This window comes from Lactuca saligna, chromosome 3 (assembly GCF_052625555.1).
Source record: "Lactuca saligna cultivar CGN05327 chromosome 3, ASM5262555v1, whole genome shotgun sequence".
NCBI lineage: Eukaryota > Viridiplantae > Streptophyta > Magnoliopsida > Asterales > Asteraceae > Lactuca > Lactuca saligna.
Genome location: NC_136419.1, coordinates 57333700 through 57346007, shown reverse-complemented (window position 1 = coordinate 57346007; position 12308 = coordinate 57333700). Strand labels below are relative to the sequence as shown.

At 34.8% G+C, this 12308-nt stretch overlaps 2 protein-coding genes across 3 annotated transcripts; both read left to right on the top strand.

The window, feature by feature from the left end:
- Positions 1–5421: 5421 nt before the first annotated feature.
- Positions 5422–9077, top strand: PERK10 (proline-rich extensin-like receptor kinase 10). Of its 2 annotated transcripts, XM_078985097.1 has the most exons (9): positions 5422–6338; positions 6381–7139; positions 7206–7610; positions 7689–7772; positions 7854–7924; positions 8021–8097; positions 8184–8331; positions 8411–8572; positions 8655–9077. In XM_078985097.1, exons 1-9 carry the CDS (start codon positions 5915–5917, stop codon positions 8850–8852), a joined length of 2328 nt encoding a protein of 775 aa, XP_078841223.1. In that variant the 5' UTR covers positions 5422–5914; the 3' UTR covers positions 8853–9077. The 2 variants fall into 2 exon arrangements, with proteins under 2 accessions (XP_078841223.1, XP_078841222.1); XM_078985096.1 differs by having other exon boundaries at positions 5422–7139.
- Positions 9078–9206: 129 nt separating this feature from the next.
- LOC145036638 (uncharacterized) lies at positions 9207–10449 on the top strand. The gene has a single exon (XM_078985098.1). The coding sequence runs from the start codon at positions 9772–9774 to the stop codon at positions 10426–10428; it is 657 nt and encodes a 218-aa protein (XP_078841224.1). The 5' UTR covers positions 9207–9771; the 3' UTR covers positions 10429–10449.
- Positions 10450–12308: the final 1859 nt, after the last annotated feature.

Genomic DNA, 12308 nt, shown 5'->3' with positions numbered 1-12308 from the left:
GTAAATATAGGTGGTGGAGTTTGTGGCCGTGGTTCGAGAGTTTGAGATTATCACTTCGATAGTAGTTGAGAGGTGAGTTATCCTCACTATACTAAGGGGTCGAAGGTACCAATGATAGCCCATTGGATATGATATCCTAGCAATTGGTATTATGTTGAGTATGAGTTAGTTATACATGTTAGTTGCTATGCCAGTTTGGTAGATCTTTAGGATTAGTTGTGTTTTTACCTGATTATCTGTATGTGCATTCGTTATGTTTTATGTCGACATATTATGTGGGTTGGGTTAAGGTTATACTACTCTGTGCGGTAGCCAACAAACCATAGAGTATTCCAGATATGAGATGAGGGCCGGGCGGGGCATGCCAGACTCATACTAAGGACTCGGAAGCATTCCAGATACTAGCTGAGGGTCAGGTAGGGCATGCCAGACTCGTACCGTGGGCTCGGGAGCATTCCAGATACAAGCTGAGGGCTGGGGATAGCATACCAGACTCGTACTGTGGGCTCGGAGGCAATCCAGATGTGAGTTGTGAGCCCAGGAAGGTAATCTAGACATACACTGTGGGTCAAGGGTAATCCAGTCTGTAAGCTGTAGACCCAGTACATGCTGTTATTTGTATATGTTTTATTTATAGTGTGTCGGTATTTGAGGGGACTTACTAAGCTTTGGGCTTACAGTTTCAGTTTTTGTTTCAGGTACATGAGACGATCGCAGGAAGGTAAAGGTGTGATCGAACAACTCCTCATGTTTAAGACTTGTTTCTGGGATACTCTGATATTATACTATTTTGAAAACAAGTTTTGTAATGATTGATGGTTTTGAAATGTTTTGAAAAAGTTTAAATTTGGTATGATTTTTACGGATGTTACAGCTTGCTTGCTTATGAGGTGAGTCTTCTCGCTATACTTACCTAAAGTGGTAATCTTTGTGTGACCGGAGGGTCTTAAGTGCTTATATTGAGTATTGTGATATCCTGCATTAGGTCTTTGTGATTTATGCTATGTATTATTCTGAGCTTACTGAGTTAGGACCGAAGGGTCCACCCGAGTTATGCGACTGGAGGGTCCCACTGAGACACATTGACCGAAGGGTCTTATTTGAGCATAGCCATGAGAGGCTAATGAGATATGTGTGGTAGTTTGGGGAAACTCACTAAGCTTCGTGCTTACTGTGTTATATGTTATATGTTTTAGGTACTTCTCAGAATCACAGGAAGACACCCGCTTGATTGTACACACACGAGTTGGAGATATGTTTTGGAGGATCCTGGATTATATCATGAACAATTTTTGAACATGTGTTTTTGATAACTTCATAATTTTTGGGATTTTTGTGATTATGCTAATGAGATTAATGTAATTTTAAATGAAAATTTTGTTTGAAAATTTACGGTGTTACAAAAAGTTTAAGCTCCTCATAGTTAAGTTTTTCCCACCTTCTTGGATCACATATATCAACAAGCTCTATAATAGACTTTTGCTTTTTTGTCTCTTCTATTTCTACTTCTACATTTTCTTGGTGTTCAACATGCTCTTCAACAGGATTTTCAACAAGCTGTTTATGGATAAACTTATCTAAAGCACCAACGTCGGCATTTCTCTTTTCTTCATCGAGTTTTCTATTTTTACGTTTTTGACTACCAGATGGTTGTTTAGACTTCATCATTACAAGTTTATTACTTTTAACTTTCAATATTTAACTAAATACAAAAAACATAATCTGATAATTTGATTTCAAAATCTAATAATCTATTATAATGATATAATTTGATTCAACATTTAGTTAGAATTCGGATTTTCAACATGAAGCCATTCAATCAGACTTCAATATGAAATTTAATAGAATTTCAACATTCAGTCAAATAAACAATTTCAGATTTCCGATAATAATCACAATTTCAACATTCAATAGAATTTCAACATGCAATCATATAATCAGATTTCTGATTTCAACATTCAATTAGTCAATCAAATAAATAACATTCAATTTTAACCAAATTATAGTAAACTAATTAACCGGTAATGATTCAACACTTCAAGTTCAATATTCTGCTTTGTATTACTGGTTTCTATAATGATTCAAGTTTAATTGTTCATCATCCAATTATAAACTAATAAAGCTATTAATATGAATAATCAATTACCTAATATGAACGACCAATGCTTCTCTTTTGTTGCCTGTTAGACTATTGCGATTAGATAATATGCGCTTATTGATTGCCTGATAAAAATTGATAATCGACGATGGTTGATGAATGCTTCTCTTCGCTGAACCTATTGTTCTGCTTGTGGACTAAGGATTAGGAACTACCAAGATTTGGGCTACTTTTACATGAGAATTTCGGTTGCATCCGAAAATATACGACAAAAATGTCAGTTGCATTTGAAAATATACTACAAAAAATTTAGGCTTTTACTAAAAATATACATTGTATTTAATGCAAAGGTTGAATTAAATGACTGTAAGGGTTTCCGCTAATGCGGTATGAACCATATTAGTGGTAAGAAGGTTATTTTTTTGGTTTATCATTAGTTGAAACCCGTTTTACTAGTATAAGTTCTATTGAAAAAACCCCATAAAGGAGGGCTTTAGACATTTACTAGTTCCACTTGATAAAAATAAGACATGGAGAGAGGGGAAGGTTGTTTGTTAGCAATGAGTTTTTTTATTAAAAAACCAACATCGACATTTAGCTTTAGATCTCCGTCTTTAATCTTTTAATTATAGATAAAGAGAACCGGATAGAAATTTCATTTAGATTGATCTTAGTACTAGAAGGTACTCCCAGAGGAACTAAAAGACTGATCAAATTCAACAAAATCGGGAAAAACGTAAATAATGGATTCAATGTCTTCCTCTAGGAAACTACATTTCATGACAGAAGCTATTTATAACGTTTATCGACTATCTTCATACATACCTATCTCTTAGTCATAACAATCCCATTGTTCATATTTCTCCCACTTGCCATTGTAGCCATCACTTTTTGTTGTTGTATTCATGTACCAAAGATCTCGTTAGTTCTATGCTACTGTCGAAGAACAATGATTATTTGGATCTGATTTTGGATTGCTAACATTGGCATGTTAGAAGAAGGAGGTGTTGAAAGACTCATAATTAACTAACAATAAAATTTTGTGAGAAAAAAAATATGATACATGATAATATAGTCATTTTATTTGGATATCGGCCAAAATCGTTATAGAACATTAATTTTTTAACAAAAATTGGAAAAGAAAACATTTTAGGACCAAAAATTTAGGAAGCAACTATACTTGGGGACCTAATGTAATTTACTCATAATTAAATAGATACCTTTTAACTAAATGTTCTGCCCATGTTCGTAAAATTATGATAAATTTCATGTTGCGTCATTAATGCCTATTATTTCTCTTATAAATGTTATGGTGTACTTGTTTAAGCTAAAATCTTGAAGGTTTATGTGAGGCTCACTATAGAGCGACAAGACGAAGCTTAACCACAAAATGTCGTAAGGACAAACATTAAACAAATAGGTTGTTGGTGATTTTTTAAACAAATAGGTTGTTGGTGATTTTAGTGTCACTAGATCATTTTGTATAATTGAAACTTACATGTGAGTTAAGGAGCCTTGTAATTTGTACTCTAATATATGTATGGGTGTGTGTGGAGTGCACACATGTATAAGATCAAACTAAAAGCCGGTTCGACGACACGTTGGGGCAGGGGGTGCCCCTTTGGAAACCATTGATTTCATCATTAATTTCAGATTCCCTTTACTTGTTTCTAAAGAAACCCATGACGACTAACCCTAGGATGAAACCCTACATCTCGTTTCTTATATAAACAACTCTTCTCTTGAGGGGAAACCATGGCACCTTTTTAACTCTCGTTTTCTTCATACAAACTCATAATCTTCTAGCAAATTGGCTTACGTTTTCTATGTCTAGAGTTGTAAGTATTGCCTTGGGATTATCCTAGACTGAGTTTCTTATAACCCGAACATATAGTAGAAATATCAGTTTTGAAAATGTTTACACGGTATCCAAATCTCCACTGTAAACCCTACCCAATTTCTAACATAAGCGAAGTCCAAACAGTGCCCACCAAAGACCTTATTAAGTACTACCTAAAGCCCAAGGCACCAAAACACTTAACCACCTAATACCAAGGAACCAATGAGATTTTCAACTGTTGATATTTGAAAAACTATCTAAGGATAAAACAAGATCCTCCCACCTGATGGTATGATTTTGTTAAATATTATTAAAAACTAACGAAAACTAGTAAAAAAGAGAATATATTACATTAGTGTGAAAGCCAAATAAAGATCACATAACTATCTAACTAACTCCCATCTAGTCTTATGTATAGACTAGAAATTAAAAAAAGAGATAGTAACAATAGACTCAAACAACAAATTTATCCTCCACATGAGTAATTTCACATTGATTTACCAAATCAAACCACAAAATCCTTGACATTCATCTAACAACATGCTATGAAGATCATAATTAAACATTATTCTATAGAAATGCTATAAGTACTAATTTCACATCAACAAAGCTCCTAATTCAAATTTAAATCATACATACATTTGTTTTTACATTCTGATATGAGTTAGGTGTTGTTTGTTTTTTCGAAATTAAAATGTTGAAGTCTGCGGACCACCTCTGCAACCATCTGTAACAGAAGATGTAGACCAAACGGCTGCAACATTTAATAAAAAATTTGTTTGTTTTTTAACGTTTGCAGACTGCTGTAGTAAGTTAAAGTAATATGTGAAGATGTTTGAAGTGGATGATCTAGTGTTGTGCCACACAACATACGCACAACAATTTTTAAGTCAGAAGTCTTTTAAAAAACAAACAACTGCGAATGACCAAATGCTGCACGGTGTAGCAATAAGTTGTCAGAAGAGGTTTTTTTAGAAAAAACAAACAACACCTTAAAAAATTACCTATCGGAGTTGTTCGAAGACATCTCTCTCGGAAAATGGTAATGTTTGTTTTTATCTTGTAGGTTGACTAATTGGATATGATGTTTTGACTACGACATAAATCATGTTCACTAGTTAAGGCGTGTCTAAAATCTAAAATCTATCAACATTCCAATTTGAATGTCTTATTATTAAGCATCCGGGTTATTTTAGGTACTTTACTTATTAATCAATGATTTTCAATTTCATTACCTAAATTGAAAGTAAACATTATTAGTTATAAATTATACGTATGACTTTATGTAAGTAAGACATCAAAATTAGAGTTTAAAGACGTTAACGGGGGGGTCCTCGAAGAACTATTCAAAGTTTGCTATTTTATGAATTATTAATTATTCAAAAAACGGTTGTTTTGATTAGTCGACGCTGACATTTTGGCGTGTGCAAGTCGCAATCATCCATCGTCTGCTGATCTTGAAGTTTATTTCAAGCAAAACGCCCAAATTTAATATTACTAAACAAAATCAAGAATATTTCCCACTTTTTACCTGACAGTATTCGACACTTGTAGCGCAGTGATTTTGTCACTAGCGTTTTGGATTTTGAGATCTTCCTTCAATGAAACCGCGTTTATACAGTTGATGATTCGAGGAAACTCTTGAAGTCGTCAAATACAAGGGGAAAAGGTAAGATGTCATCTGTTGATTTTGTGGTCGAGATGCTTAAATCTAGTAATAACTCTTCTAGATTCATCTGGGGTTTTTCTCCTGTTGCTTTGATTGTACTGAGATAGATTAATTGCACCGAAGGTGTTTGATGATTTGTCTCTGAGAATGTATTTTGCGTTCAAGACTTAAAGTGATGAACTTGAGACCTAGAGAGTTCAACATTTTGGGATTTGAGCGGATTTATGTATGAGAAATTTGTTGATTACAGAGATTAGATTGTCTATTGTTGCTTGCTTTCGTGTTGTATTTGATTTTGATATTATGAATGGCAAGCTTATCACCGTCGCCAAACTCTCCACCAGTCACCGTTACTCCATTGACGCCGCCAGCACCTAACTCTAGTCCACCGTCTACTTCATCCCCACCGTCTCAATCGCCTCCTCCTACACCAACCACCCAATCCCCACCTCCTTCAACGTCATCCCCTCCTCCATCATCACCACCGCCGACATCACCTCCTCCGCCAGTTATTTCCCCACCTCCATCAACACCGCCGACCATGTCTGCGCCTCCACCTGTTTCAACCAGTCCACCGCCATCCTCACCTACTCCACCGACCAATTCTTCACCTCCACCTGCCTCTCCTCTACCTCCGGCAGCCTCTCCTCCACCTCCAGCAACCTCTCCTCCACCAACCAATCCTCCACCTTCAACAACTTCTCCTCCACCTCCAGCAACCTCTCCTCCACCTTCAACAACCTCTCCTCCACCTCCAGCAACCTCTCCTCCACCGACCAATCCTCCACCTTCAACAACCTCTCCTCCACCAACCAATCCTCCACCTTCAACAACCTCTCCTCCACCTCCAGCAATCTCTCCTCCACCGACCAATCCACCACCTTCAACAACCTCTCCTCCACCGACCAGGTCTCCACCTCCATCACCACCTAGTCCCCCATCTAGGTCACCACCACCACCACGTACACCTTCCACTAGATCCCCACCCTCACCCTCACCCCCACCACCACGTACACCTTCCACTAGATCCCCACCCTCACCCTCACCCCCACCACCAACTACTTCACCTCCGTTGCCATCTTCTACTCCACCACCAAGGTCACCTCCACCATCATCTTCCAGTCAACCACCACCAGCATCCTCATCCCCACCACCAACAACTACACGTCCACCACCACGTACTCCCCCATCCTCTGAACCTCCTACAAATTCACCACCACCACCACCAGTAACAACCACCCCACCACCACCACCAAACACACCCTCCCCTCCTCCTTCACCACCATCACCTTCAACAATCCTCCCCTCTCCTCCAGGAACCCCAAGCAACAACGATTCAAGTCCCAACACCCCATCCAACAACGGAGGCATTAGCACCGGGGGTATAATTGGTATTTCAGCAGTTCTAGCCCTTGTCCTCCTCACAGTCATCATAACAGTCTCATGCTGTATTATCAAACGAAAGAAAAAAATTTCCAGACACAATGACCTCTACAATCTCCCAACCTCAACAACCAATTCACCTAAATCAGGTACTACATTACATTCTTAAAATATATATACGAATTTGAAAAAATATTTATAATTTATAATGACAGATTCAGGTCTACTAAAGATCCACACATCAGAAAACGGAAACCAATCTGCAAACCAATTCATATACACTCCACCAGACACAGGTGGATTAACAAACTCAAGACCAAAGTTCACATACCAAGATCTTTTCAATGCAACAAATGGATTTTCGATTGAGAATCTTTTAGGGTCAGGTGGATTTGGTTATGTATACAAAGGGTGTTTGGTTGATGGGACTGAAGTAGCAGTTAAGGAGTTAAAAATTGGAGGTGGACAAGGGGAACGTGAGTTCACTGCTGAGGTGGAAATTATTGGTCGAATACATCATCGTTATTTAGTCTCACTTGTTGGATATTGTGTCTCTGAAAACAACAGATTGCTTGTTTACGAATATGTCCCTAACAACACACTTTATTTTCATCTTCATGGTATATTTTCCTTCATCTAATTATCCACATACATTTTCTCACTTATTTAGTTAAGTTCTGAATTAATCACTTTTGTAGGGTCAGAGGTGGTTTTAGATTGGTCAACTCGTGTGAAGGTTGCATCTGGTGCAGCAAGGGGTATTGCTTATCTGCATGAAGATTGTAAGTAAACAAATTTTTTTTTTTCTTTTTTTTTGTTATATTTTTTTATACGTTAAAATTCAATCTTATATTGTTGTACAGGTCATCCACGAATTATTCATCGAGACATCAAATCATCAAATATTCTACTAGATAAAAACTTTGAAGCTAGGGTACATCTTTTTCTTTTCAATTTTTTTTATCTACTTTTGTTTTCAACAATCGGTTATTTATTTATTTATTTCTTTTAAAAATTCCTTACTTGACAGGTTTCTGATTTCGGGCTAGCGAAATTAGCTGCAGATTTAGGTACTCATATAACAACACGCGTTATGGGAACTTTCGGGTATGCATTTAGCCATTTAGTTCAATTAAACTGTTCAACTACTTGTCAAAAGGGCAAAATGGTAATTTTGGTTAAATAAATTCCAGATACATGGCACCCGAATACGCATCAAGTGGGAAATTAACCGAGAAATCTGACGTGTATTCCTTTGGGGTTGTTCTCTTGGAGCTAATCACAGGGCGAAAACCCGTAGATGCATCTCAACCTTTAGGAGACGAAAGTCTCGTTGAATGGGTAAATAAACATTTGATAATTTATTTATTTATTTATTTTTTAACTTTTTATATATTACTAATATTCATAAGTTTTACAGGCTCGACCTTTGCTTAGTCATGCACTTGAAACCGAAGACTTTGAAGTATTAGTAGACCCAAAGCTTGGAACAAACTATGTTGCAAAAGAGATGTTTCACATGATTGAAGCTGCAGCTGCATGTGTACGACACTCTGCTGCAAAAAGACCACGCATGGGACAAGTAATACACAAATAAATGAAACCCCATTAATTACTATTTTTATATAAATTAAAAAAATGAAAAATCATTTAAATTTTCTCAGATAGTGAGAGCATTCGAGAGCATGGAAACTGAAGATCTAAGCAACGGAATGCGAGTTGGAGAAAGTGAAATATTTAACTCTGCACAACAATCCGCAGAGATAAGACTTTTTAACAGAATGGCATTTGGAAGTCAAAATTACAGCACAGATTTTTTTACTCAAGGTAGTGTTGGCCCTAATGGTAGTAACGAAAGGTAAAAAGTAAAAACTGAGACTTTTTTTTTTTTTATACTTTTCAATTTTCACCAGCCATGGTTAGGGTTCTGTATGTAGGCTCCATAGTCAAGATAGTGTATAGTATGCTTATTTATTTCTTTTTAAAGCTGCACATTCTTGAGTCCTGTAAGTAAACATGTGTAGGGTTACTTTACCCTGATCCCATTCTTTTCGTTAATTTATTATAAGTGCAGTTTTTTTCTTTAATAGCATTTGTATTTTTTTTTATCATTTTATTGCTTTAGTGACTTAACAGTTTTGATGTAATTATTAAGAGGTTATAATTTTGTTAGCGGTTTTAATATCAGGGAAAACTATATAAAAAAACGTACTTTTACCTTATTGATTTATAGAACAATTTTTTTATGACGTGTACTTTTAAATCTACTTTTTATTGACTAGGCTTCCCAAGTACAAACTATGTATTTTGAAATGTATTTATGACAAATTATCAAGTGATGATGTTTAAGAATGTTGTTGATTTTATAAGGCAACAATGTTTGTAGTGGTTTGCTTATTGATTATGTTATGATATTTTAGTAGATATTCCTTTTGTAACGTTTTTCTAAACTTTGGTCAATTTGTAGAACATTGGGACTTTATTTTCCACGAGCGTCTTTAATGTTTTGAAAATACATTTTAAACTGTTCAAAAAAAAAAAAACATATATATTTTTAATGTTATTTCGCTGCCATTTGTTCATGTGGATAGTGGTTGTTTTTGGGGAAATGAAGATTTGGTGGGTACCTAAAATTTGAGAATGAATAACTCCACATGTAAGTCCAAGTTGAATAATTTTAAGTAAATAAATTCAAATTATATGTTAATAAAACAAAATAATCCATAAAAAGGGGGACAAGATCCGCCCTAAAATCAACCAAAATCGGGAGGTAACCCACCAATGGAAGCAACGAAACAAAGGCTATCAAACTATTCCATTCACACAACTACATGTTTGCTTACACTCTACTCTTTGTTTCCACCATTTTTAACACCATCTTCCAAGAAAAGAGAGAACCCATTTTCATCAAAAAGCAATGACTCCATTTCTTCCATTTCTTTTTTCCTCTTCCCCTTCCTTCATTTTCAAACCATGGAACAACAAGATTGGAACATGATTGGTGCTGATTGTCTTGTCTTATCTTGTTGTTGTCAATGCTTGATGCTACAACTTCTAGTTTTCTTCTTGCTAAAGCTTCCCACCAAATTGCTCAAGAGAACAATACGATACATCAAGAGAAAGTTTGCGGACCAAATGCGTCATGGTGGGAAAGTAGTGGGGGTGAAAGTGGCACGTTGCGCAAAAGAAGTTGTCGGGTGTCAGAAACCAAGAGACTTGATGATGAAAGGTCGAGTTGATCAAGTTGAGAGTTCTCGAATCGATGGGTGTATGGAGGAGGTTGAAGAGGTGTTGGAGGAGTTCTCTAGAAATGGTGAGTTTGGATTTGGGAGTTTTTGGAAAGGTAATAATGATGTTGAAGTTTATTTTCCAATTTGTCTTGTAAAACAAGAACTTGGGTGTCATGATCATGTTTTTGGCTCTTTTAGGGTGCATTAATATGTTGATTTGATTATTACATGTAGTATCTTAACTTAATGGTTTTAGACTCATTACTCATTACTAACATGATATATGTAAATCGACTAGTTAAGTTTAAAATAGTATGCTTTTTACAATCCATGATTAGCATATTTATGATTATTTATTTAAAACTATACATTTTTGTTAAAAAAAAATTGTAGTGTTGATTAATAGATGGTAAAAAGATTATACAAACATGAAATCTATACATAAGCGAAGTTTTGCATTTTTTGAACATTTTTTATATCATTTTAAGTTGTTAATGAGATTTTTTAATAATAATAGTTACTATAAATAATGCATATTTTACATTTTGTGATTGTAAATTGTAATAAATTAGATTAATAAACTGAAATGATGTAAAGAAAGTTTGCTACATGTACTATTTTTACTATTATTAAAATAACCTGATCCTTATTTCCAAGTCCCAACTATCCATCTTGTCCCCAACGGGTCAACCCGGGTCCTACCTACCCGACCCATCAAACTTTACTAATTTACAACTTTTACCCAACCTCAAACTTTTGCAGCAAATTTGCTTATGTATACAAAAATGCCCCCTTTTTCTTATAACTTTGTTTTTGTGTAATTTTTTTTTAACTTACTCTTTTTACAAAAAAGATTTACAGCTTCATTTAAAGTATTTTTTACAACTTTGTTTTTACGGAATCGTATATTTAACAAGTTATTTTCTACAACCTTTTTTACAACTTCGGTTTTATGCATGGTTATATATGAATTTCTTTGACTTTACAAATTGTTAGAAACTTATTTTCTAATTTTTTTATATACTTGTTTTCATGCATGTAAGATTTCAAAGACATAAAAAAACATTTTTTTAAATATACGTTTTCACAATCCAAAAGGATATACACAATTTTCCATAGCATCACAAATTGCTAACTCTAGTTATTTACTATTGTGTATTAACTGAACATTTTACTACTATTTACTATTGTGTATGGGTTAAAGGAAGTTTGTATTTAACATAACTATTATTTTTTACTTTTGTAAAAATTTAGCGTTATTTAGTATATATTGTGTCTCTGAGATATTGTCTATTAGTGTGTCTAGGCTCAAAGGAAATTTGTATTTAACAAGATTATACCGGTAAAATAAGCTTTAACGATATTTTATGTATATTTTAAACAATGTTTGTAAGTCATTATCCTTCCAAACATTAAAATGAAAAGAAAAAAAAAAAGACTTGAATGAGTAGTATAAAATATTTTATTGACAATTCATGATATTAATCCTTTTATATATGCATTACAAATATTTTAATTATGATAAGTCTAAGGATTAAAAGTGAATTTCATTTATAACAACATACTAACCAAGTTGACGATAAAACAGTCACAATTCAAACCGAAGAATTAAAAGGCCAATACATTTATTTGGTATACTTTGTTCTTATTTCCAATAAAATAAATTATCTAATAGCCCAAGTGAATATGTTACAGCACAAAGGCTTAAAAAAAATAACTTAGTGTCGTGTTTAGAATTATTAGAGTCCTATCGCAAAACCACGTCTAAAGTGAAGCATAAAAAATGACCAGCAAAAGCCCATTTCCTAGAAGCCCAACCATAATGGCCCGCCTTTTTTACTGTAATGTTCGCCCTTTTCACGGTAGCCCTATGTTGGCCAAATAGTAGCCCTAGGTTGAAGCAATATTACCACCCGAAATGAAAAAAAAAAAAAAAAAAAGTACTAATAAAAACCGAAGTGGAGCCGGTCTAAAATGAGACCGCATCGAAAATACTAGAACGGTCTGATACTGTCCAACTCGAAAAAAGAATTGACTATTTCGAAACCGGTCCAAGACTTACACGAGATTGATCTCAGAAAAGACCGG

Excerpts from the sequence above, each read along its gene's own strand:
- PERK10 (XM_078985096.1), top strand. The coding sequence starts at position 5,915 with ATGGCAAGCTTATCACCGTCGCCAAACTCTCCACCAGTCACCGTTACT. Across the intron at positions 8,098-8,183 it reads CGCGTTATGGGAACTTTCGG|ATACATGGCACCCGAATACG; the intron begins GTATGCATTTAG and ends AATAAATTCCAG. Across the intron at positions 8,573-8,654 it reads AAAGACCACGCATGGGACAA|ATAGTGAGAGCATTCGAGAG; the intron begins GTAATACACAAA and ends AAATTTTCTCAG.
- LOC145036638 (XM_078985098.1), top strand. The coding sequence starts at position 9,772 with ATGGAAGCAACGAAACAAAGGCTATCAAACTATTCCATTCACACAACT.